Consider the following 27727-nt stretch of genomic DNA (forward strand, 5'->3'; position numbering starts at 1 on the left):
AATTTAAGCCAATTATTTATATTTATAATTTATATTGTTCTGTAAATAGTTTAACTGTTGGGCAAAAAGCGTATTACTATTATTATTATTATTAAAAAGTCGAGTAAAAAAACTACGTGCACTCGCATTCCTAAGATTTACTTCCATGCTCGCGAAAGAAGAAACCAGCTAGACGACCTAATTCGCGGCGGTGAAAATCCGGTATTGTAGTTAAACATTCACATGAACAGTGATAATGGGAGAGGAAAAATTGAAAATTTGAGTGCGGACCTGTGTGACGTTAAATTATGCATTAATTCAAGTTAATAAACCGTGGCTAGACTTGAATTCCTATATCACATTAAACAAAGCACATGTGGGTATTGTTGGTGATTTAAAAGCGACGGTACGGTTTTCAGTTTATATTTTGTTCTTTACTGTTCGAGAGTGCCAGGGAGAAGAAGGAAGGGTGTTTAAAATGGTACACAGGTAAGCTCGGTTTCGAAGAGGTGGAAGTAGGTAAAAAAGGAGTTTAGAAAATTCTAGAAGGGAAAAGAGAAAGTATGTAGGATCTTAGGGCAGGTAGACGAAAGATGGGAAGTATTTACATTTATACAATTACTATGAATGCCCTCAGGTAGAACACCTGATTTTGTGGGAACGGTTGTTCCTACAGTACCCCCCTGCTAGTGTTTTTTTTTTTTTTTTATGAAAAACCGCTTTGCAGGCGCTCAGGGAAGCGCACTCGTCTTCCTGACCTCGTGGTCCTCGTCGTTGTGGAAGCTGGCATCTCGTCGTCGTCGTGGGGTTGATCTGCGAAGGGCGCTGGTTCGTCTGTTGTGGGCGTCGTCCTCGTAGTGTCGCGGCCAAACTCTGACGTGGGCGTGTCGTCATTGAGTATGTACGCGGGTTTGAGCCGATCTATTGAAACGGTGACATCTCGACCTTTGATGTTGACGACGAACGTTTTCGCCGATCGCCTTACGACTCTGTACGGACCGTCGTATGGCTGTTGAAGCGGCTGCTTGGGACCGTCGTGGCGTACAAAAACTTGTTCGGACGTGGCGAGATCTTTAAAAATGAAGGTCTTCTTTGCTCCATGTCGTGTTCCCTCACATGGCTTCAAGTTACGCACGTGTTGACGTAACTCTTTGACGAAGTTTGCGGTGCTGTTGTCTGCGCTGTTTTCGTCGCGTGGGATGCCTAGGAATTCACCGGGCAGGCGGAGAGGTTGGCCATATACGAGCTCCGCAGCGCGGAGGAACCCTGGAAGTCTTCTTTCCATGCCGCTCGAATGCCGAGCATGACGGTGGATAGGGCTTCAGTCCAGCGATTATTCTGGTGGCACATGATTGCCGGTTTTAACTGTCGGTGTAGGCGTTCAACCATTCCGTTGGCTGAGGGGTGGTAGGCTGTAGTTCTCAAATGAGTGGTTCCTAATAAACAATTTAGTTGTTTAAATAGGTACGACTCGAATTGTCTACCTTGGTCGGTGGTTACTCGTAGCGGGGTGCCGAATCGTGCGATCCATGTGTCGTAAAAAGCTCGTGCCACGGTTGCTGCTTCCTGGTCGCTAATGGGTACGGCTTCTGGCCAGCGGGTGTACCGATCTACCATGGTAAGGCAGTAACGATAATCCTCTGAGTGTGGCATAATTACTATGTCCAAGTGCACGTGCTCAAACCTCGCTGATGGTGGCGAGAATGTACCGATGGGCGAAGAGACATGGCGTGAGATTTTCGAACGTTGACACTCTACGCAGTTGCGGGCCCATTCTCGACAATCTGATTTGACCGATGGCCAGACGTAACGTTGCGTCACCAGTTTTACGGTCGCTTTAACGCCTGGATGGGATAGACGATGAATCGACTCGAATGCAGCTCGGCGAAATGACTCGGTGACGTAAGGACGCGCTGTTCGCGTGGAGACGTCGCAGAGTACCGATACGTCGCAGCCTGGGATTCGTACCAGTTTGAGCTGCAGGCCTGTATTACCTGTTCGAAATCTCTCGAGTTCCTCATCCTGCTGTTGTGCTGCTGCCAGAGCTTGGAAATCAATCGAGGTTTCCACAGCCTCGATGCGAGAAAGAGTATCTGCGACAACATTTTCGTTCCCTGCTATGTGGAGAATGTCAGTCATGAATTGACTGATGAAGTCCAGGTGTCGTATTTGGCGGGGCGAGGACTCGGTATTCTTCTTCTGAAAGGCATACGTGATTGGCTTGTGGTCTGTGTAGATGGTGAAAGACCGCGCCTCTACCATATGCCTAAAATGTTTGACTGCGAGATAAATGGCTAGTAGTTCTCGATCATAAGCCCCGTAGTTTGACTCGGTGGGACTCAGTTTTTTGGAAAAGAAGTCCAACGGTTGCCAGTGACCATCAACCTTCTGCTGGAGGACTGCTCCGATGGCGAAATCTGACGCGTCAGAAAAAATAGCCAATGGTGCGTTTGGCTCGGGATGTGCCAATAATGTGGCTCCGGCGAGGCTCTCCTTGCACGCCTCGAATGCGGCCACCGTTGCTGGTGTCCAGTTGACCGGAGTTTTTCCTTTGACGTTGCCCTGGAGGAGGTCGTTCAAAGGTGCTTGCGTCTCTGCCGCCTTAGGTAGGAATCTTCTGAAAAAATTCAACATACCCAAGAACTGACGCAACTTTTTTATTGTATTTGGCTGCGGGAAGCTGCGGATTGCTTCGACCTTTTCTGGAAGTGGACGTGTACCTGCGCCGGAAACGAGATATCCTAAAAATTTGACCTCTGGCTGGCCGAAGATGCATTTCATGGGATTGATAACGACGCCGTACTCTCTCAAGCGCTGAAACACAGTTTCCAAGTGCTGGAGGTGTTCTTCTGGTGATGCGGATGCGACGAGGATGTCGTCGATGTATGCATAGCAAAAATCGAGACCCTGCAACACCTCGTCCATGAATCGCTGGAACGTCTGCGCTGCGTTACGTAAGCCGAACGTCATGAATTGAAATTCAAACAAGCCGAATGGGGTGGTAATGGCAGTCTTCGGAACGTCTTCTTCTGCGACCGAGATCTGGTTGAATGCGCGTACCAGATCAATCGTTGAAAATGTGATTTTGCCGTGTAAAGATTGCGCAAAATCTTGGATGTGCCTCACCGGGTACCTGTCGGGGCAGGTTCTCGCGTTGAGGGCACGGTAATCTCCGCATGGCCTCCATTCGTCGCCCTTTTTGGGCACCATGTGAAGCGGTGAAGACCATGAACTTTGGGAAGGGCGAGCGATTCCTAGCTGGACCATGACATCGAATTCTTTTCTTGCTGCCTGGAGTCGGCGCGAGTCTTCGGGGACGTTGCGCAATGGGAGGGCCCGGCGTGGTTACGATGTGGTGGCGGGTGGAATGTTTCACCGCCTTAGGGGTTCCGTCTGGACGTGTGACATCGGGAAACCGTTGGAGGAGTTCGTGGAACGGTGAACTTCCGGCGATGGTTTTTACGGACGGGATCTCACACTCAGTCACCTCTCCGATGGAAGTGAGTTGGGTAATTTGATCGTACAGTCGCTGGTTTCGTATGTCCACCAGGAGTCCGTAGTGAGCCAGGAACTCGGCTCCGATAATGGGTTTTACCACGTCAGCGACAACAAATCTCCACGTAAAATCGCGCCGTAAGCCTAAATTCAACGACAACGTGATTGTTCCGTACGTCGCGATGACGGTGCCGTTTGCCGCGGAAAGTTCATATGCGGACTTCGTACGCGGTTTTGGTAGCAGGGCATGCGGGAACACACACAGATCGGCGCCGGTGTCGATGAGGAATTTTTTTCCTGTTGTCCTCTCGGTGACGAATAAACGGCTCGATGTTGTTGTAGGGGTGGTGGGGCAGGCGTCAATGGCCGTTTTTAACGACTGCCCTCGGCGTTTCCCGCCGGTAGGGAACTATACCTACACGGCTTGTCGCATCTTCTTGATGTCAGCCAGTCGTAATAGCAAATACCGCTGTCGCCTTTCGTTCGATGACGGGATCCCGATTGCGAACGCGAACGCGACGATGTCTCTGGCCGCGAGTCTGAGGGCGAACGGTTCTGGGGCTGCGATACCTGGGGGACTTCTATTGCAGCCAGCCTCTGTAGGAGGACCGCCACGGTGTTTTCCATCCAGACTAATTTTTCCAACTCGGTTGATGACAGGGTCGCGGGTGAATTCGCGTTTGACGCCATAGTTTTTATTTCACTCGAAATTCCGCACTATACTCGTCGCGATCACTGGTATAATACTCACGTTTTTTTCTTCTTTCAATCACGTCGGGGTCACCAGTTGTGGGTATTGTTGGTGATTTAAAAGCGACGGTACGGTTTTCAGTTTATATTTTGTTCTTTACTGTTCGAGAGTGCCAGGGAGAACAATAATTCGAGAATCAATGTGTGGCGACACAATAATAAGTAGTAGTAAGGGAAGAAAGATAAGCCGCTCTGTACTCTAGTGGTCAGGGCACCCGCCCGGCAAGCGCGAAACGTATGGTTCGATTCTCACCGAGGCAGCAATATTTTTCTTCGCTTACCTATAAATGTTTAAATCTGGGTTATAGGAAAATCACGCATTGATGTCATTAATATGGTATAAAATAAACATAAAATATCGCTCCCATTTAGATTCCACGATTAGCTGGTGCCAATTTTTCAAGGTCCTTTTTCTCTAACTGGATCAACTTTTAAGGTTTAAATGCCATGAATGAAGTACTTTAAATCTAGAGTGACAAGTTATTAAGTCTGGATAATATAATAATTTAAATAAAACAGCCATAACTTTAGATATATTACTTACTTAAGATGTAGGTTCATTATTGTTGTAAAATTGTGTTAGAATCATAAACGGTTAAAAATTCTGAAGAAAGCAAACATTTTTCAGATTACACTAACTATACTAATTGAAGGGGGACATGGCCGTTGAAAGCAATCTGATTTTGTTTAAACAATTGGTGAAATTATAAACACAATTCTGCGTGCCCATTTTAACACGTGTTTACACTGCAACAAGTGGCCCGATCAAGCTCCCTAAAATTTTGTATACCTGCTGTACATTTGAAATTCCTAACTGCCAACATAAAGGAGTAGTCTTCTCTAATTTTTTGGACGCTCTAGAGCATGTTTGGTTGCCTACGTAATGCAATGATTTTTCTGAGGTTTCGTGACATTTTTTTTCGGCGCAAAATTTAATTTTTAAATTGAGACACCACAACATGTCCATAAAGCCTTGAAGGTTTACCGGCCGAAATAAGCAACCCCAAATTTAGAAAGATTTTTTCAACATTGGCGGTGGCTTGATGACGGAATTTTGTTCTGGGATTTAGACATATTTATTAGACTGATTTTTTGACTTCATCCACCGATTTCATAAGCACTTAAATGTATAAAGTAAATCGGTCGCTAGTTCTTAGATTACTACAGGAAAGTAGAACAGAAGTACGTAGAACAAACTTTAGGCTTCAAGATTAATGTTTCATAGCATTTGAGTGCTGTCTGATAAATTGGCTGACACTAAATTTTAATCATAAGTGTGCACAGGTTAATACAATATCGTACATCAAGTTGGCTCTGGGAAATCTATCACTACACTCTTAATAAGAATTTGCCGCTTCCATGTTTTATAAATAACAATTTATCATGTGACCGAAATTATTGGTTGCCTACTTATCAAGCAGCAAACATTGTGAAAAAGCTCCAGAAAATTAAGTTGCAAATGATATTTGTGACAACTTGATCTGCTGTTTTTAATGATAACTTTGTATAATAATTATCAGAAACTATGAAGTCCCAGTGTTACTTTGTTAAAATAGATTTAAAAATATTTCAGTAAAAATATCATCAAATCAGAAGTGAATAATATATATTTTTGCGTTTCTGTGTCAAAAAAACTTCAAGCAGTTAATTTTATCAACCTGGTACAAGACAGGTTAATGAATGTGAGTGAAACAATACGTGTCTTTAAATTTATTACATTGTAATTTTGAATTTTTCGCGGGTTTGACAATTTAGTGTACATGTCGGGATGTTTGAGTTAGCACAGTGTCTAGTTTGCTTTTTCCAGTAAATCTACTAGCAATTTTTCTTCCAAAATAAATCTAGTTTTGATTACTCGCAATTTTAGAGACAGTATTGTAAAAAAAAATTGGTTAAGAGCGTTAAACGCATATTTTATTTTTTATGGCTTCCTTTTGTTTCCATACCGGTTATAAAAATTAAATTCTGCAAATTTTCTAATAATGAGTTACATAGTAACAATGATTAATTGATTACCCAGAAAAGAATATCTAAAAAATATGCAAGTGTGGCTTAGAAAAATGTACTAAAAACCATAAGAGTTTTGCTAAAACACCATTGTGATCTTTCTCGCTTATATTATATAAAGTTTACTCAATGTTTTAAAAATGTGTATTAAGCACAATTTTTAGCTTTGATAATAATTATTTATTGATAATAAATTAAGCATTAAATTTTATTCACATACAAAACACTACCGACAACGAATAAAACCATGTAACTTTCTTAATTGATCATAAAAGCAACACCTGTGCACTTTACAATAAGAAATGACTTGTCAGTGTCCCAAGAACCATCAAAGTGCACAGCATTACTGTTGGAACTCCATTAAAATTTCCGGAACCACAAAGATCGGTGTCACAAGTATGACAGTCTTCTATTTTATTGTAATTTGTCTCCTTAGCATGTAGATTTTCGCAGATATCTTTTTGGCTGCAAGTTCTTGTTATAGTACCACTTCCAGTGGCTGGATCTGCAATACAAAATTTTCACTTCCTGTAATACATACAAAAAAATCTTACTTTTAGACTTGAATACAGCACAAACTTGGTCTTTCGGACATTCTGCCGAAGTCACCGTGTCTTTGCCTTTCGAGAGATCCACACACGCAGAATCTGGATCTAGATGAGTAGTGCATTCGTAACATTTTAGTGATTCCCCTAGAAAATAAGCAATTTAGCTTCCGTAAAACTCCAGCTAAAAATGAAGTAGGTTTTAAAATAAACTCACCCCAACCGATAGTTAACATTAACACCAAGAAGACAATGTTGGGAGCCATGTTTACTGCAACTGCATCTAAGCCACAGTAAGTTCCTGATTTATACCACTTTTGTTTGTTTGCGTAAGGGCTGTAAAGATTACATTTTCGTAAATTTACTAAGAAAATTATTCATCGGTTGTGACGTCCAAGGTCTAACAATTCCATAGTCTCAATGAAAATAAAATTGTGAAAGAACCAAACAAGCAACAAAGTTAGGATGATATTTATTCAAGTAACAGAGTTACACACCTTTTTCTTGAGTATTTCTAGGACATTTTGTTTTATTTGTAAGTAAGTGGCATATGTAGGCTATAAAGATTTTTTTTAAACCAAAGTTTAATTAAAATTCTACCTTACACTACTGTATTTAAAGATTTTAACAATAATTTTACTTAACTAAATAACCAGAAAAACGCAAACATTTACACCTACTTTATTTCTTAATCGTAAAGAAAACCTAGAAAACTATATAAAGTCAATAACTTAATTTAAGAAAGCTTAGACCTTCAAGAACAATACGATGATAGAGATTTATCTTTTCAAGATGTTAGATCTTCCATTGTTCTACTGGAACACTTTTATTCTCTATTGTAATGATTATATAAAAATACGAGGTAGATAGGTACATGAGGTTTTATCATTTTTTTGATACATTATTTACTATAACGACAGTAACTATTCAAAAACACGAAACATTTCATTGTGTTATATTTATTCCGCAAATAAACAACAAAAATTAACTAAAAACCCTTCCCAAGAAGAACAGTGTTAAGGCTAAAAATGGCGCCAATTTGCGAACCGCACTATGATTACAATAGTTATGATCAGAACACGTTTGGCAATCTAAAAGTTTGCTGTAATAATTGTTGTACTTCGCGGCTAAAACGGCACATATATCTCTGTGTTGACAACTACGGTGAATCATCAATGAATCTCCATCTAAAGAATAGAACTTTAAGTTAAACATTGTATGAGTGAAATTGTTTACTTACATTCAATCACATATTTTGCGCAGACTGCATCACCATACATACAAGTGTAGTAAGGTAAAGTGCCGCCACTGTAAGACAAATTTTCACATCTGAAATTACTCCCCAAAGAAGCTGTGCAGGAATAACAATCCAGAGTATTTACTGAAATTCGTATTTCAGCAGTTAGAACAAATAGAATATTTGTGCACGAGTACAATACCTGAGTCCAAATTATTAAAGGCAACCACCACCAAAATAGCACAAATCACTCGAAGGGCCATCACCAAAGCGGTAGACTCACATTCTCAAGTAACCGACTTATATGAAGTAAATTTGCATTGAACGTTATCAGCGTTATGAAATTGTGTATATATTAAAGTTCTCAAACATCCAAAATATATTTACGTAATTTTTCAGACACGGAGATTTACCTTGAACCATTCAAACAAAAAGCTACGATTAAATTTTATTAAAATAATAACGTACAATAATTAAAGCCCTGAAGATGAAATAGAAAATCGAAACGAGAGGTCAGTTCACCTCACTACCCACAGAAATATCGACATTACGCCTAAAACAGGTCCTGTTGGAAAAATGGCGGCCCGGTTACAAAGGTCCTCGCTACACGTCGCACAGATGTGCTGCCCGGGCAAGACCGACCCTGTCTTCCTTAAATCGTTGAAGATGTCTTCACACGTAGCGCCGTAACGCAACGCCTGACATCCTCTGCTTGTGCTCAGCTGGTTTAGAGATCCTGGAATTAGTGCTAAAAAGCGTTGCATCAGAGATTTGTTGACAATGCAGGTGTTTTCTTACTCTGATAATGATAGGCTGCACAGACTGAAGGTTCGTTACACGTGACAGATCTTAGATATCTTTCGTCGCCGTATAGACACGCGTCGTACTCGTATTGGTTGCTACTGGCTTCGGATGTGCAGACATAACACCGCATGCATACACCTGTATGAAAAAATATATAATGACAAAGGATTAAAAATAAGAGAGAAACTGTAAAAAACTTGTGTGAACACTTGGAGTAATCTTTATACTGTTAAAGGATTTCAGCTTTGTTGTGTATATTCATAAAAATATGTAGTATAACTAAATTAACTAAAAAATTTTTTGCTGAATTATTATTAAACCAGATATTTAATAATAACAAAACTGTATTAAATGTACAAGAAAGCACATTTGAAGTAGTAATTTACGTCATTAGGGAGGTCAGGTCAGGTCAGGTCAGGTCAGGTCAGATCAAGTGACTTGTGTTTAAAATTTATTTTGAACTGAATAGTAGTCGTAATGAAGTCAAAAGGCAAGAAGTGCATGTTGACATACCTATTTTTTAATCACTTTTTCGGTGTACACCTTTTTCTATATAATGACACTAAGTATATTTTACTTTTAATATAAAAAAAAATCATACAAAAAGTTCATCACTATGAGACGGGTGTACGAGAACGTAAATGCCGGCCTTGTCGGGATGACAAATACTTGTTAGTTAGCCGTATCGTACCGTATGCATTTTACCTGGACTTGGCCATTGAAGTACACTCACTCAAGACCCTTTCTGTGAATAGGTTCTGGTCGTTTGGGTTATAAAATTTTATTATAGGATTGGAAAAATACTCCATAGATTTTATGACTTTAAATCCTTGCTTCCGTTGATAATGAATTAAAGCTTTTAACCAGATGTTCTTTTTCGGCATTTTGCGGCAAGACCGTTGAAGATTTTCTAGAAAAAAGGATTACTGTACCCAACTACCTACCTTAAAATTTTTCTAATGGAAACTTTTAAGTAAATGAACCGTTTATTTGACAACCATCAGTCTATCGCATCTGTCGTAGTACAGTGTTATACGTGGTTCTCCCTTGTTACATATTGAGTTATTTTTGGTAATATTACTAATATTTTAAAAGAATGCCGAAAGTAAAATCGACGCCGGATGAGTGGATAAGGGATTTTCCAGAATTAAAATTAGAAAACAACAAAATATTCTGCAGAGCTTGTGTGAAAACCGTAAGCCCACTAATTTTTTTTTTATCTATTTTCCTTTGTTAATCCTGTATATGTACGTTGTTTTAGGTTCAAAGTGATAAAAAATATAACGTGACGCAATATGTCAGAACGACTCTTCATGTAGAAAAGAAGAAAATGTTTGAAGTTTCTAAAATTAAACAGCAGACCCTACATGAATCTGTTGCATCTACTTCCACAAAAAATGAGCAGTTTCAGTTTAATTTCGATTTATGTAAAATGATGATCCAGTCCAACATACCTTCAAAAAAATTGGAGAAAGGCCCTCTTCAAGAATTCCTTGAAAAACACTGCAATCGACATATTCCAGTTGAAAGTACTCTCCGAAAAAATTATGTAGACCCAGTGTTTCAGCAAGTTTACAACGAAATTAAACATCGCATTGGAGATAATTATTTATGGTTCGCTGTCGATGAAACAACCGATAGTTGTGGAAGATACGTGGCAAGTTTAATTGTTGGAATCTTAAATGAAAATGTCCCTAGTCGAGGGTATGTAGCTTAGATCATATAATAAATTTATTATATGATCTAAGGTATGTAGTAAGTTTGAAAATGTTAGATAAAACAAATGGCAATACGATTACCAGATTTGTAAATGACAGTCGTACGTCACTAATTTTGCTAAATGCCGTACCGGCAAATAAAATTTTATTGATGATCTCGGATGCAGCTCGTTATATGTTGAAAGCAGGGAATAATCTAAAAATATTTTACCCCAATTTAATTCACTCTACTCGCATTGCCCACGGTTTAAACAGAGTGGCTGAAGAAAAACGTTTGCAGTTTCCTACTGTTAATAAATTAGTGGCAAATGGTAAAAAGATTTTTGTTAAAGCCCCACTAAGAGTGCAACATTTTAAGAAAAAATTTCCAAACATACCATTGCCCCCAGAGCCGATTATAACGAGGTGGGGAACATGGTTACAGGCCACATTTTATTATGACAAATATATCAAAGAATTTGAGGAAGTAGTTACGGAGTTTAGCGAAGATTCTTCTCAATCGATTAAAGCTTGCATAAATATTTTGGAAAACAAAGATTTGCGACAAGATCTAGCTTTTCTAAGAAGCAATTATCAATTCGTATCTGAGGTAATAGAAAAGTTAGAAAAACCCAACATGTTGTTGGTAGATGCCATAAACTTAGTGAAAGAATTTAAACAACAAGCAAACGCAGTAAGAGGTGATATTGGTACTAGAGTATCTCAAAAACTTGACGAAGTGTTACGAGCAGGTTTTACTCAAGCCATTCATTCGTTTCTCGGACTGTGAAATCATAGAGTTCTGAGGGACGTAAACATTTTCGAGGGGAGAGGTGAATCTTAGTCACAGCGTACACAGAAAGATTCAACTTAGTTCGGGTACCGTCGTCGAACTCCGTGTCCTAAGTGAAGAGGGAAGGAAAGCCGGCATGCTGGCAAAGATATCACGTAGGGCCAGGCGGTCGAAATTTAAACGCTGCTGTACCCCGGCAAGCCAGTGGCTCGCAGCCGATGTTACGTTTCGCAGAGAAAATTACGCGAAGAATAATGTTAACGGAATGTCAGTTGATGATTTTAAAATCCATATCCTCGAAATAAGAGTAATAATAATTCTAATAATGTTCAGGTGTCCGTCTCCTTGACAATAAAACTATTTGTGTGAATTATCAAAAATAATACACAACTGAAAAGCGAGAAGCGAGCAAGACAAGGCTGTAGCGATCGGCACTGCGGGCCGATAGTGGGGATAAATAAATTTCGACCGCCCAGCTGTAGATATCAGTTTCAGACTGGTGTAGATGTTACCACTTGAAGGCTCAAGGTTACGGATAAGTTAGTCAGGATTAAAAACACATACGTATATGAGAGAACATAGTGTTGACAATAAAATTTAATTTTACATACGATTTAACATGTTAAAATTTAACATATTACATAATAATAATTTAACATAAAAGAATCTATTAAATAAAAACTATTCTTAAAAGGTTCATCTTTTTCTATTTAGAAGAACAAAATACCAGAACGACCAAGTGTACATGAACAGTAACAAAAAATAAAAAAAATAACTCTGTCATCTATACCTATAGTAAGATGATTCCCTGTTTCCCAGGCGTTTAATCTGTGATAGCACATAATAATTCTAAAGTATAAAGACCGAAAATTACTTGTTTAATAAAATCACCGAGCAACATACAAACGGAAGCGGGAACTATATTTTTCGTATTCTGGATTCGATGAAACATGGAGAATGCCTTAAATTAATCACACGTCCCATTACTCGGAAAATTGAAAAATAATTCGTCGCTGCAGCACAGTACAACATATCCAACTTCTTCAAAAAAATTCTAAGACTTGATTTTGCAACTATTATTATTTTTTTACGATAACCCCTGTAAATTAAATAAAAGATCTGTATATAATGTTAAAATAAAGCTAAAGAAGCGTGTTATGTTTCTGTCTCAAGTTAATGTTTCCATTACAAAATTTTCTGTTAACGTCATCAACATTTTTGCAAAAACACTTAATATATCAATGTGAATAGGTGCAGTGTAATACTAATAATAACAATACTACAATAAAATAATAAGAAATACTCGGAGATTATCTGTCTAATAAAATTTAACACAGAAGGCGGACAGACAGACAGACGTAAATGGGAAACCTATTTCTTTGTACTCTAGGAATCATAAAACGTCAAGAAAACATAAAAGTAGCCATTTAGTGAACAATTTTTGTTGACCGTTGTTTGTTTATTCTCTTAGTGGTAATTTTCTTTTGTATCTTGAATCTATTAGTTCAGGTAGTATATAATTCATATAAAAATCCCTTAGTTTTGGTTCCATTTTTGTGTTCCAGAATTCTGAGTCTTTTAAAATAATTTCAGTATGAATATCCTCGGGTGTCCAGACGGGAAAAATACAATAGCTTTTTTTTGTTACTGCTAACTGCCCTTGTACTTGATAATAATAAGAATGATCCCTTTTTAATTCCAATCGTTCTTTATTTACGTTGTCATCCTCCAATGTAATAATATTGCAGAAATTTATTATTTTTGCCTTGGTTGCCTCTAAGGGCGTTAAATTTTGGGCCGTATATGGACATTTAATTTCCACAATGCCGCTTGTTCCTCTTACCACGCCATCTGGAGAAGCTGCAAAATATGGTTGATCTGGAGAAATGAACAAACCACATTCATCGATTGCAATATTCAGTTTATTCCCTTCTGGCATCTTCTCTGGCAGTCTTTTCCATCTCATGTCCATATCTTGTTGCGTCATTGCCTTTGAAATTTGAATAGAGCAACAATTTGACAACATTTGCTCTGGAGGTGTTTTTTCTTAACTTGCAAATTCTGCCAAAATTTGAGGCTGTTAAACGTTTGAGTCTTTCACTTTGCCATTTAATACTATCATTCTGATTTCTTGTTTCAATTTCTATTTTATCTATATTAGCTCCTAAAGTCTCCAAAAATGTTTTTTTGTGGTTTTCAAATTCTGCATCATCTATATCCACTAGAGATGTACCGACTGTAGGTCTGGCCGACTAGCCGACTATCCGATTGTTCGGCCAGTAAAAGCCGACTAGTCGGCCGACTGTTCGGCTTTGCTAAAACCGGTTTATAAATGCGACAGACAGTATGTTTTTTTTTTCTATTTCTCTGACTACCTTAAAAATTTGTTTTATTTTGTGGGTATTGTTGGTGATTTAAAAGCGACGGTACGGTTTTCAGATTTTATTTCGTTCTTTACTGTTCGAGAGTGCCAGGGAGAAGAAGGAAGGGTGTTTAAAATGGTACACAGGTAAGCTCGGTTTCGAAGAGTTGGAAGTAGGTAAAGAAGGAGTTTAGAAAATTCTAGAAGGGAAAAGAGAAAGTATGTAGGAGCGTAGGGCAGGTAGCCGAAAGATCGGAAGTATTTACATTTATACAATTATTATGAATGCGCTCAGGTTGAACACCTGATTTTGTGGGAACTGTTGTTCATACAATTTTAATAACAGGAATAACTAAAGTTCCTTTGTTTTCCAAAAATGTATTAAATTTGTTTCGATAATTTTAACATTTAATTTTTTTTAGTAACTCAGTACAAAAATAAAGATTAACACAATTTAGGGCCAGTTTATACAATATTTTAACTGCGATTAAGTTGATCGCGCATTTAACAAGGCCATTAGCGACGTCTGATTGGCGTAGAGTCGGTCACATGGTACTTTAAGGCGGGGTTAAAAATTAAATCGCAATTAAATATTCAATTGAGGTTCTGTAAACCTGGTTTAATTGTTTTATATACTATTTTAATTCTAATAAAAAAAGCCGACCGATCGGCTGTTTAGCCGACTAGTCGCCGACTGTAGCCGACGATGAAAAATGGCCGAATAGTCGGCTTATCCGACCGGTCGGCCACTAGTCGGTACATCCCTAATATCCACTACTATATTTTGCCTGCCGTAGTCAAGGTCGGGTCCGGAAATTTTTTGTTTGTTTTTTTTTGCAGGATATTCTAAACGTTTCGCGCAAGCAATTTGACGTCTTCGGGCGATATTGTGTGCATATTTTTTAGTAAATTGGCCTGGACTCTTACCACAAATACTTTTATTCATATTTCGATATAACTCAGTTCGGTTGTTATACGAAGCAACTGCAGCTTCACATCTGGCAGTATATGAATCCCTCTGTACAAAATTGCACCTTTTACCGCCAACAAATTTAGCAACAACCGAATTGTAATGTTCTGCGTGATTATTATTGACATTATATATTAAACTATCTACATGATTCAGAAGATTATCTTTTATGAGTTATGAAGTTTTGAATATTCGTACTTTTAACCGCTTTGAAATATTAATATTATGTAATCTATTCATTATTTTGTTCATATAGTTTTCATTGTTTTTCTCTTTTTTCCATGAAAAGTACATATTTTCATGGCATCTTCTAATATGAAAATTTTTTTATCACCTGTTACATTTCCACCAGAGTAAAGGAAAATTCATTGCAGAGATTGTAATATACATACATTTGTTTCCGCAGCAAGTACACGTGCTAAACGTCTATTTTAAAATGCGGTGAATGCAGATATTAATGTGCCTCTGTATAAAGGATTCCAAATTTAAATAAGTACACTTGGTAGCTATTTTGCCAAAAAGGTTCATATTTTTATTATTGTTTTTTATTATTATTTTCTTTCCGTTGAAATAGTTGATATATTCACGATGCTTCCATCGTGAATATATCAACTATTTTACAACTGGAATAGGTACTTGTACCGGCTATCAAATTGCTGTGTCTCAATTAAATCTAAAGCACTGGAGATATAAGACTGTTCCTGACTTGTAACACTCCACCGATTATAATATGACAAAAGTATTTCAAAATACGATCTCGTCGTGTCTGTGCTAGAGATGTGTCGTTCGCGAACGAACGAATCAAACTGAACGGGTCGTTCGAATGAACGAGTGACCGAAATCGTTCCCAACGCAAACTAGTCGTTCTTTCGTTCATTTCGTTCACTCGTTCACCGTTCGTTCACATTGTCTCGACTGGATCTTGGTTTCGTTGGATCTTTGAATCATGGCACCAGCACAGTTCTATGTTCTGTATCCAATACTAGGAGCACATGCTATGCTATTTATGGAATTAACTAAGAACGTAAGTTTTCCAGACAGATTAATTCCAGTAGTATGAATTTAAATTAGGAACCGGGAACAAAAATGACAATTTATGACGATAACTTATATACAATGTTCATAAACGACTGAACATTAGAAACTAAATAAATAAATGTAAATTAAGAATTATTATTACTATTGTAATGATTATTAATAAAAAAAAATCCGTGTTATTTTTTTAGAATACAGGATTGTGTGACGTCAGATTAAATCGTTTTAAATATGCTACGACCTGATTAATTAAGAATATTTAACATTTAACGTTCATTTGTTTTTGTCTATGACATTCAACTTTTTTTTAATACATCGTATACATTGTTTAGAGATTCTTCTAGGTTTTTTTTTAATTCTTTGATTTAGCATATGCCATATTTTACTGAAAAGTTGCTTGGAAGCTGTGATAAAAACGAATTTAATTTTTGTGTCGAAAGTGCTATTGATGTATTTATTAACACAATTATTTACGTCCACAAATTCAAGTTACTTTTTTTAAATATTAAATTATTATTTATACATCACAGAATTCAGAAAAAAATCGTTACATGAATCTCTAAAAAATGGGAGGCATTAAAAAAAATTAAATGTAGACAAAACCAAATAAACGTTAAATCATTAATTTTTCGAATCAGATCATAGTATATTTCAAACGATTTAATTTGACGTATCACACAATGCAGTATTCGAAAAAAAAAGACAGCAATGGCCCGGGTTTTTTTTCTGAATACCTATGCGATAGTTCTGAGCATGACCTTCCCTATAAAGTGATCAGATTCAAGCAAAAGGGAAACTAAGACCATTGACCGAAGAGCCGAAAGACCGAATGATTCATCAATAGATCCCTGAGCCTTGAATGATTAAGAACGAAGTGAACGGTGAACGAAGTGAACGAAATGAACGAAATGAACGAAATGAACGACATTTGACGACCGGGTCTTCGTAACGACCGAACGATGAACGATCCGTTCGTAGTGATGACCGAATCTGCCCATCCCTAGTCTGTGCTTTGCGCTTTAGAGTGGGAGTAGTTGTGAGCCCCCGCTTAGCGTCTTTCCTCACCTGACCCGAGTGAGGGCGACCAGAAATCGGCTTGCATTTTGTCCGAAAACATGCGTTCTGTTTTTTCGCTTTATAGCAACATATTGTAATTTACAACGTCGCAATTTTATATACACCGTTACGAAACATTGATCTTGCTGCCCCCGTTTGATTTTTTTGAAGGCGTCATTTAATTGACGAGTTACAAACGCTTCTTTTAAGCCAATTTTATGTGATTTTGTTAATTTTTATTGCAACAGTTACTTATCAGATTTAAAAAATTCGAACGGTGGCAAAATGCCACATCCTTTTACAACACTCAATTAAATTTTCAACTATTTTTAACCATTAATAAATCAATGAGACGAAAAATCATAACCCATTGCACGGGCTAATTTCGGTGTGGGTAAAACCTCCTCTTAAATAAAAATGCTGGTTTCGGTGTTCTTTCCGACGTTGCTCGTGTTTACAAGGGCAGAAGGTGGAAAATTTGGAGTTAGATTCAACATTAGTTGCAAAATTCAAATTTGCGCCAACAACGAGTGTGGATGTTGAACACACATTCTCCAATTTTAAACAAATTTTAAATGATCGGCGAAAAAATTTTACAGTGGACAACTTGGAACATATTACAATCATAAATTGTTTTAACGAAAACTGAAATACGTGTGTAAAATATAAAGTCTAGGATTATTGTAATAATATTTTATCCAAAGTTCTAAGAAGTGTTCTTTGATTTGTAATATGATTATGTTTTTAATGCTTTTTTGCTTAAAATAAAACTTATTTATTAAAAATGTTGTGCTTATTTAAGCGCTTATTCTTAATTTTTTTGTGCTTATAAATCCGCTTTCTACTTAGTTATTATTGAAACAAAATAATGCTCATATTTTAATAAAAATTAAATAATGAAATAATTTTTTTAAATAGCGTTATCAGTTTTCTGAAGGTGACACTGTAAATTATAGTCATATATAAAGTTCTTAATCCCTAAAGTAATATTGTTGTTCTACAAAATTTCACAGAATTTCGTCATTTAAGGTAAATTATCAGATTTTTCATTTAATTTTTATTTTAGCATAGTCCGTTTTCATAAACTTGAAAATAAGGATATATTTATTGCATACTTCACATAAAATTTACGTAATAAAATTTTTAAGTGACGTCATCTATCATTTTATGGAGAACAATAGGAAGACTTTAGTCAGCGTTTTGTCATCTTCATAATACACATAAAGTTTTATTCGTTTCAAAGATACACAAACGGAAACGGAAAAGTGGTATTTTCGCTTTATATCAGCTGCCAAATTTTAAATAAATGTCAAATAAAATATTTATCAAAAAAGATCTGTTATGGTAGTTGGTGAAATAAAAATAGTGCAAAGTAGCAATAGAGAAAAAAATTCATTTTGCTTAACTTGTTATTACTGTTAAAGAAAAATATTCATAGTGTTTAAACTGCGACTGGAACGCGGTGGTCTGGTAGTCGTTGTCTTAGCAACAAATAATAACAATAAATAATATACCTATATGTAATAACAGGTTATGGGACCAGATTAAACGCTGAGTACTGTGTTCATGAACTTTGAGACATGAGAGTAAGAAAACAGTGATCTCGTTTTCAATTGTAGTGTCTACTGGTACACTGCGAAGTTCGTGAAAAACGCATTCGAATCATAGAAGTATCAGAGGCAAGCATTGTGAAAAAAAAATGATACTTGGAAACTACGGATTGGTCGAAGTTTGTTTCGTCAGAACTTCCCTCGCGCCTGTAGTACAAATAAACCCCGCTTCTTTGAAAAATAATAAAATTTGATTTTGCGATTTTTGTTTTGTGACGACTTCTATAAAGTAAAAACCAGTGGCATAAATAATACCGCCGTAGCTCCTGCGCCGTCGGAGCGCAAATTCCAGATAATGTAAAATATATTTAAAGCAGATAACCAACGGGAAAAAATGTCCTCTCAGCAGTAATAACATGCTTAACTTCAAGTGTTTATATTTATGCATCGAAATAGTGTATGAAGTTTTTAATGAGATATCTCCTCAAAACAGAGGAATCTTGATCAATAAAAATTTGTGATGACGTCAGCAACATCGATTATACTACTTATATCGCAAGAGAAAAAAATAAAAAACGCCCAAGTTTGCTAAGCTGCAAGATTATGGACGGTTATATCCTGAATTAGTAGTAAAATATTATTATAGACACCCTATTAATTTTTTTGCCAAAATTTGGACGTTTAGGGAAAAAACTCAAAGCTAATACGTACACCACAAGTATAGGATTGTATTGTTGTACAACATTTAAATCATTTTAAGATATAGTTCTTTGAGACGACGTCATAAAATTGTTGCTGGAAAGTCTTAAAGTGAAAATCATTGTGTTTAGTTGGCACTGAAGTGTGTCGTCTGTAATTTATATAAGCCGCGGATATCCGTCGGGCCAAGGAAGGTCAAAATCGGTACGGCCCGTGCGGGCAGGGAATTCAGTTACGTGCACTTCGTTTATTTGAGATTAAAATAACTATGCTTCGTTGCACTCAACTGTTAATTCCCGTTCTCATTTACTTAGCCGTTTTACTAATTAAAGTTTCGTTAATTTTATTTATTGAATAAGTGACGATTAAATTCACTGATTGTCAGCCGCTTCTGATTCGCGGCGATCCACGATTATAGAATCGTAATTCGCTCTGTGTAAAATAAATTGAATAATCCGTTTAATAATTTCAAATATCCATTCCAGTTCTGTATTTTCACTCATAATAATAATTACTGTTATTGTCTTTGTTTCGTATTTCGTTTTTCAACATTTGTTGCCAATAAGCAATCTAAAGCAACATATATCTTACTTTTACAAAAAAAAATGTTCTTGATAGCTACTAAAAAAAAAACTAGTTGGATTTGAGCACAAATAGATTAGGTCATCGAAAATCAAACATTTTTCCACGAAACACAGTTGAAGATAAATTATTGCAAAATATTGTAAGTATTAAATATAACTTTGGCATAAATCGACTCGTATTTTTACCTTTACACAAACGAGTTGTTCTAAAAAAATTTAAACCATTAGTGTTGCAATTGACAGCATGGATTTCCATAACAGACCTTTTCGAACTTTTAGTGAGACACCAACACTTAATTAACAACAATTAATACTTTATTGAAACTGTGGTACTAGGTACACTATAGTATATTACACTATGAGGTTGATAAATGTATTATAACTTATAACATAACAAAATCGAGAAAAGTTTGAAAAATTGAGACGCAGTCGAATCTAACAGATTCTTTATCAACTAAGACAGAGAAAAGTTTATATACTAATAGCAGAATTGCTAGCAACGTTTCTTCTTCCTCGTTTATGAGTTTATGACTGAAGATGTAGAAGTAATAAGTGAAGACAAGTCTGCTACAGTTTCTTCTAACTCAAATTGTTTTGCTTTAAAAACACATGACAAAAACGAGGGAAACATTGTTAGATTTAATAATCGTACTTACAACTTGTACGTATAATTTTTACAAATAATTCGTTAGTGAAATTTGAAAAATTCATCACGCATTTGTACCGTAAGTAATGTAACATTACTGTTTTTTTTTTATTTCTATGGAAACCAGCGATATTATAGTGTTGTATTCGACTTACAAATTGTGTTAGCAATGACAATAAATACATATAACAAAACGATTATACGAAAACCTTATTACTATTTGTATTACACTGTAGATGTTAAAATTAAGGTATTTATTTATCCCGAACACAAGATTTATTTCAAAAAATTACCTATTACAAAATAAGTAATGTACCCTAAAATAAATGCGGTATTAGTTGTGCTTCACAGACCAAGGATGTTCTATATAAATAACTTTATATATAAAAATTAATACTCTGATTTTTGATGTTAGTAAATTTTAAAAGTAAAAACAATTGCATAGTTGTTTAAATTTTCCTGCTAGCAGTTAAGTATCTGTTTGAGATAACCACTATCTCTGCCACTGCTAAGGTATGTGCAGTTGGTGCTTTTTATTAATTTAACACTATTTCACCAGATGTCATGCAAATACACAAGTTTAGATAAAATAACACGTTCACTACGCATTCCTTAGAAATGCGGAATTTTTAACAAAGGCCAGTTTTTTTCAAAAAAAAGATAGCGTAGTTAAAAAATATGTGTAAAGTTGTTTAAATAGAGCTTCCCTTGCTGCCGAAGTACAATCTGTTAAAAGAGTAGAGTTATTCAGATGAATTATTATTTATTATACAAAATCTGATTCCGCTGATACTATTTTTTTACGATAACCCTGTAAATTAAGAAAAAAATAAAACATTTTGATTTCAATGATACATAAAAAAATACACATCTAATAATTATGGAAAACAAGAAATTCCAAAGTACAGTAGACGCCGCTTAATATGATCACGGTTAATGTTATCAACCGCTTAGTGTGATCAAAATGGCTTGGGACGGGCCCACGCAATACCAATGCATTACAGTTTTTCCGTTTATTGTGATCAAAATTTCGCTTATTGTGATCAATCTCCCAATTCTTATACAAGCTTTTTTGAAGAAACGAGACGATTGAAAGTACTATTGTTTTTAATGAACTTTTATTGCTCTCAAAAGATACATTCGCTTATACTACTCACTTTATAGAGCCACAATCAGTGACAAACTTTAGTAATCAGCGCGTTTTCGTCTTTTGAATGAACGAATTTTTCCTGTTTTAAATTTGAGTAGTACTTATGTAAAAATGAGCACGTCAAAACGACGAGATCTCAGCTCATCAGAGAAAAAAAAAATTCAGCCCGTTTTTTCTAAACTAACCAAAGGAAATCAAGAGTTCCTTTCTCAGAATGATAACCAAAATTAAAAATAAATTCTAATGTTTATGTATCTTCATCTACCAGCATAATGAACACTCTCTTGTTCATGATTTTAATTTGTTTCAAGTTTTCCTGTCTCTGATGGTGGTTTTCGCTTATTGTTATCAGTCGGTTAGTGTGATCAATTTGTCTGAGTCCCAAAGTGATCACATTAAGCGGCGTCCACTGTAGTTCTATTTTTTTTAGTGGTGGGTATAGTCGACTTGCTTACATTTTTCTAACAGTTATTTACATATGCATGTAAAGGAGTTATGCTATTTGGCTTTGGGGGAAGTAATGTCTTAGATCATATAATAAATAGATACCACCACGCCGTGTTCTTTCCCTGGCAGAGCCTGTGACGACATCCTCCTGTCACACATCTCTCTTCTGCATAGAGGGATTACAATCAAGCTATCCTTGCCTGATCACTATTTGAATTTTGTGCGCCTAAATTTTAGGAAGTATGTCTGAACTAATTTCGTACGAAAGATGTTGACAGCTTGATTTTATAAATAATTCACAGTAGATAACGAAAGGAATAGTAAATTATTGGGCAGCAATTGTGATCCTTTATGATTACATCACTTAAAATAGAATCTTTGTTCTAAATTTTAAAATTGTTTTTCGTACAAAAACTCGAAAGAGAGGTTAGAAGAAACATCTGTCAAAAGCTATTTGTTGCACTGGTGCGTTACCAGGATGGAAGTGAAATAGACATATACAGATGAAATGCATATAACAAAGATGAAGATGTGGTGATCACACAAGGATAGCATTATAATACTCCCCTTGACGTAGAAAACGACAACAGATAGCTTCATGTCTAGTCACAGCTTTCAGTTTGAGTATTGGTATCTATTTATTATATGATCTAAGAGTAATGTACATAATTTTTTGTGCATACTACTTGTTCTGAAATTAGGTATTTTATATTTGTCACTAATAACTGTCAAATGTCACATTAGTAAAACAAATTTGAAATTCGAATTTTCAACGCACTCAATTCAATGGAACTAACCCAAAATTCATTATCCTAAATATTGAAATTAAAGCTCGTATAAAAAGAAATTCAATCAAGTTGACATATATATATATTAGGGTGATTCAAAAAAAAAAAATAATTTTTTTTTTCGTGCAAAGAGGTTCAAAAGTTTCTTTTCAACGTAAAAAAATACCAGTTAAAATTTGAGCTCTTAATATTAATATTAAGACCGTCCGCATCGCGTTTTTCTATTTCCCATAAGAATAACATGGGAAAATTTTTGTTTGCACCTTCTGATTTTTATTGCTAGCCCGTCGTGTGTCGTGAAAAAAATTCAATCACATATTTTTATAGAGAATTGAACGCTCTACAAAAAGTGTCTCCTATGATTGTGCGAGAAACCTGATAGTTGAAGAGTTATTTTAGGCTAAAGTTAAATTTATCCAAATTTTGACGTTTTTGATGCATTACAATAAATTTGATGGTCTTATTGGAATAAATCACCACAAAAATTTATACACATTTTAAATTTAGTTTTTTAAACAGTAATTGTTTATAATTGTATGCTATAATAAGGCCAGTAAAACTCTTTCCGAACATTTTCAGCATCAGTGGGTTAAAAAATCATAGTCAGGTTTCTCGCAAAATCATAGGAGACACTTTTTGTAGAGCGTTCAATTCTCTATAAAAATATGTGATTGAATTTTTTTCACGACACACGACGGGCTAGCAATAAAAATCAGAAGGTGCAAACAAAAATTTTCCCATGTTATTCTTATGGGAAATAGAAAAACGCGATGCGGACGGTCTTAATATTAATATTAAGAGCTCAACTTTTAACTGGTATTTTTTTACGTTGAAAAGAAACTTTTGAACCTCTTTGACACGAAAAAAAAAATAATTTTTTTTTTTTTGAATCACCCTAATATATATATACCTTTTTTTAATGAAGGGGCCTTCGTGTAACATTGGTTGCATACTGCCATGACATTTGTATTTTTTTTTACTGGACATAAGGATTAAATCCATACTTACTTTCATATCTTCGGAGTTAAAAATAGCCCCGATCTCAGAATTTCAAAAAATAAAAACAAGTGTATTGACCAAATTTGAATTAAAATTTCGCGCTAAAAAAAAACAACGGCGCGAAATCACATTTGAATAATTTGAATTTGAAAAAAAATTTAATCAAGAAAATCGTTAAACACAGGCAACCATGTGTAAGTTTAGTTCTTTTCTGGTAGTTGGTAGCTCTCCTAGGGAATTTCTGGGTAATATCTAGTGAGAGGGTTGGTAGTGAAGTTTACTTGTTTGCTAGAATGTGAACGAATCGACGACGATGCCACAGTTTCCCCAACAAGTTATAAATACGGTTTCTAGATGCTTATACTTAAGTGTTACATCATAACACTTCTTAATTCCTCACACAAGATTGCTAATAGTTCATTTACGGCAGTTAAATGAACCTAACGTTGTCCACTCTGGGAAAAAGCCCGTGGAAAGTGCGGTAGAATTGATAATATCGTCAACCGGGGAATTAAAAATTGTTCTCCCCTTAGGCAGTTATCATATCATTATCACATCACCGAGACACAATTCGCGCGACGTTGGAAATCACACTACCGAGACGTAATTTCGCGACGCGGGATGCATTTTGTGTTTCTTTTATCATGTGTTTTGTTTGGGATAAGCTGGGGACAGTCCACGATATAAACTCTCAAAGCTAATTGTTTTTAAGTAACCAGTCACTTGTTCTTTTTTTGAATAATTGATAAAGTGTGGTAAATATTAAGTTCATGTAATTTTGTCTGCTTTGCAATTTTTCACCTCATGCAATTTTTCTCTATCTCACAACTTTAGTCTAAGCAATTTTCATTGTCGTATAATTTAAATTAAACCTAAATATTTTGTTGATTAATGCTTCCATCATATATAAATTGTCTGCTGTCCAATCTTAATTTCAGATACGAATTTTTTTGCTGTTTAAAATTTCACGAGAGTGTATGCCGAATTTAAATGTTGTTTATTGCCCTTTTTGAAACTTTAAACACTTGTTCGGTTATAGTTTAGTATCAGAGGCATTGAAAGTGAACATTTAAAAGGGAATTGGGGTAAATAACACAGACATATGTGGCAGAAACGGAGGGCGCGGTTCCTAGTCGAGTTGGCGGGATTTATTGCGCCAACCTTGGGGTCCACCACTTGTACCTGAACGCATTCCGCCACAAAAAAAAATACAACATAGGGTTCCATTTTGTTAGACGATCACAGCCAAGGGCGGCAAATTTTTTAATTTTTGAATTCTTCGTGGGCTTCCAATTTTTTTTTCACATGTCAATTAAGGGGAAGTTTGGGTTATCATTATCACACAACATTGATTTCGAAAAATTAGAATATTGTCAAGACGTGTTTAAAAAAGGAATAGTAGGTAAATTCGTATTACTAATTTAGAATAATCATAATAACCCCAAGGGCGTACAAAATTTGACAACCAACTTCGTAGTTTTTGCTACACTTGAAGACTTCATACCACTAGTTGTTAAATATAATTATTGATACACTCTTACACACAAATTAAGTTTAGGGATTGTTTATTTGATTTGTTTTACTTTCCAAGCTTAACTAATAGTATGTAATAAGTATTATAGAATATCTGTCGTCTATTGATGGTTTTATTTAGTCGGTTTTATAGCTTAACTACTGCTCAGCTTTACGACTGATGAATATTAAAACAATATTTGGATTAACACTTTAAGATATGTTCTTTCTGGAAAAAAACGTAGTATAAATGTAATTAAGCCTTTCATAATCCTAAAAATCATTATCAAAAATATTCAGCTAGAGTATAACACAATGAATTTTCCATTTCCATATGTCTGTCTGTCTGTCTGTCTGTCTGTCTTCCGGTGTCGATTTTTATTAGACTGATAATCTCGGAAACTACTGGACCGTTTGTTGTCAAATTTGTCTAATCATCTACACCAACAATGCGATTACGTCACCTCAAAATGTTGTATAGTAAATGTGATTTAAATTTTGATTAAACAACACACTTCTATGCCTGTAGTTATTGAATCCATTTTATCTTTTATCTTAGATATTCAGATTTTTCGAAAAGAAATAGAAATGATTAAACAACATTTTACAATTTAACTTTGAAATTGCAAAACCGAGTGCTGTGAAATCTTGCAAAGGTTTTAAGGTTGTCGTAAGCATTGCAAATCGTCAATAAAAATTGTATCAAATAAATCGTATCTAAAATATGTAAAATATTAGGAGAGAAAATATTTATTTTATGGACCAAATCAAGAACGGCTCCGTCCATTTTCCAGAAAATTTTGGAGCATAGCATAATTGTTATTAGTATTAAACTGCACCAATCTAAATTGATATAGGTAACATAGTCCTTGCCAAAATGTCAATGGCGTCATTTATTTATTTTAGTGCATTTTTACATTTATTTACATTTTTAATTTCATCAATCATCAGCAATTCAACTTGAATATGAAATTTAATTATTACAAGTCCCTCCACTAAACAAACTCACATGTTACGCCGCCTATGGTACTACTACTGTAACTATGGAGTACCATTCATCAATGATCAAGAATGATCAAGAATGATCGACATTTTAAACATGAACAAGATCTAGAACTGGAAGACTGCGGTATAGATGAGTTCCAGGAGGAAGTAATTAATGAAAATGAGAGGTCATACTTCACCAACAAGCAGCTACGTAATACATTTGAGCGAAGTGAGCCCTGCTTAAAAATCGAAAAACCGTTTTATACTGAAATAATAATTTATTAGGAGTTGCTAAAATTAAACTTAATAAAATTTAATTTTTGAATTTTTTTTTCTGAAATTTTGACACGATTACTTCCAAATAAATTGTTGCAATTACACCAAGACGACTACAAAAAAAAAACAAACAAATTTTGTAATAAAGAATACACAAAACAAATTCTGTTTAGGGAGACGATCGTAAAATGAACAATTAGAAAACACAAACGAGGTACTTATTTTTGCCGCCAACAATACTTATCGCAATGCGTAAACAAGTGAGAAACCAAAAGTATGTCGTATATGCCAAAATGGACTTGGATTTTTGATATAATTTTAATAAATTGAATGAAACACTATACATCCATTTTTAATAAGAAACAACCTCACAGCATTAAAAAGTGTGACAATAAATATAAAAAATTAATTTACTATGGCTACCTGTAAAAGGTAACAATACAATTTGATAGCTTAGTAGTAATAATACATATTAAAATAAACAATTCAGATTTTAACAGTTATTATAATTCATGCAAATTTATGACACAAAAGTATTTTTCTGGACAATGAAAAACGACCAGATTTGAAAAAATCCATATAATGAAACCATAAAAATTTTTTGCGTCCCAATATTGTTCGCCGTTATAAATTCAGGGTGCGGTAAACTGTCGTAAATTTTTATTCAACACTAATATTTTAATGATACACCAGTATTCCTAAAGGAATTCGAATAAAACCCAAAATATTTCCTCAAACAAACAAAATTTATTAGACTTCTGCTGCGCATACATTAAATCTGTCCACAATTAAAACGTGTAAATGACAGGTAAGAAAAAACAATACTATTGGTTATCTAACCAGCTGAAACATATTAACAGTATCTAGCCAAGAATTCGAATAAATGGGTTCCTTAAACTGCGTTACGAAATTTATTGTTTTATTGGCCATAAATTAGAATTTCAATGTTAACTAAATAATTGCTCAACAGCAAGGTGAACTATTTGGCAATTAATATTCGGAATAAACACGCTCCGACTGTTTAATTCAAGAAACAAAAACTCGATCACGGAAATAACATAATCGATAGATCTTATCGACAGCTCCCACTACCTAGACCGGACTAGATACAGACACGAATCGTGCCGACACATGTTTTATCACGAATTTAAACTAAGAAACAAAAAGAAAAACTTACCGAAGTGAAAAAGTCCCGAGATGATCAAAACCGTCAAAAAACGATTCATCGTCGATTCACGGAACACTCAGTACGGTAAAAAATACCCGAAAAGACATAGAGCGTGTGTTACGAGATGACTAGTCGGCAGCTAATTAACAGAATCCATTAAAAAACAATAACAAAATCTGTGCTCGTATACT

At 35.4% G+C, this 27727-nt stretch overlaps 2 protein-coding genes across 2 annotated transcripts; both read right to left on the reverse strand.

Annotated features, from left to right (window-relative positions):
- Nucleotides 1–6388: 6388 nt before the first annotated feature.
- Nucleotides 6389–7103, reverse strand: LOC135132809 (uncharacterized). The gene is made up of 3 exons (XM_064061013.1): nt 6994–7103; nt 6786–6923; nt 6389–6736 (listed from the first exon to the last, which is right to left on the reverse strand). The coding sequence occupies exons 1-3, from the start codon at nt 7040–7042 to the stop codon at nt 6522–6524; spliced, it is 402 nt and encodes a 133-aa protein (XP_063917083.1). The 5' UTR covers nt 7043–7103; the 3' UTR covers nt 6389–6521.
- Nucleotides 7104–7637: 534 nt separating this feature from the next.
- Nucleotides 7638–27694, reverse strand: LOC135132212 (uncharacterized). Its single transcript, XM_064060221.1, has 6 exons — nt 27546–27694; nt 8812–8955; nt 8482–8761; nt 8216–8426; nt 8017–8157; nt 7638–7963 (listed from the first exon to the last, which is right to left on the reverse strand). The coding sequence occupies exons 1-3, from the start codon at nt 27592–27594 to the stop codon at nt 8532–8534; spliced, it is 423 nt and encodes a 140-aa protein (XP_063916291.1). The 5' UTR covers nt 27595–27694; the 3' UTR covers nt 7638–7963; nt 8017–8157; nt 8216–8426; nt 8482–8531.
- Nucleotides 27695–27727: the final 33 nt, after the last annotated feature.

The sequence above is a fragment of the Zophobas morio genome, unplaced genomic scaffold (genome assembly GCF_036711695.1).
Source record: "Zophobas morio isolate AGI-343-1 ecotype UQ-CSIRO unplaced genomic scaffold, CSIRO_AGI_Zmor_V1 ptg000021l, whole genome shotgun sequence".
Classification (NCBI taxonomy): domain Eukaryota; kingdom Metazoa; phylum Arthropoda; class Insecta; order Coleoptera; family Tenebrionidae; genus Zophobas; species Zophobas morio.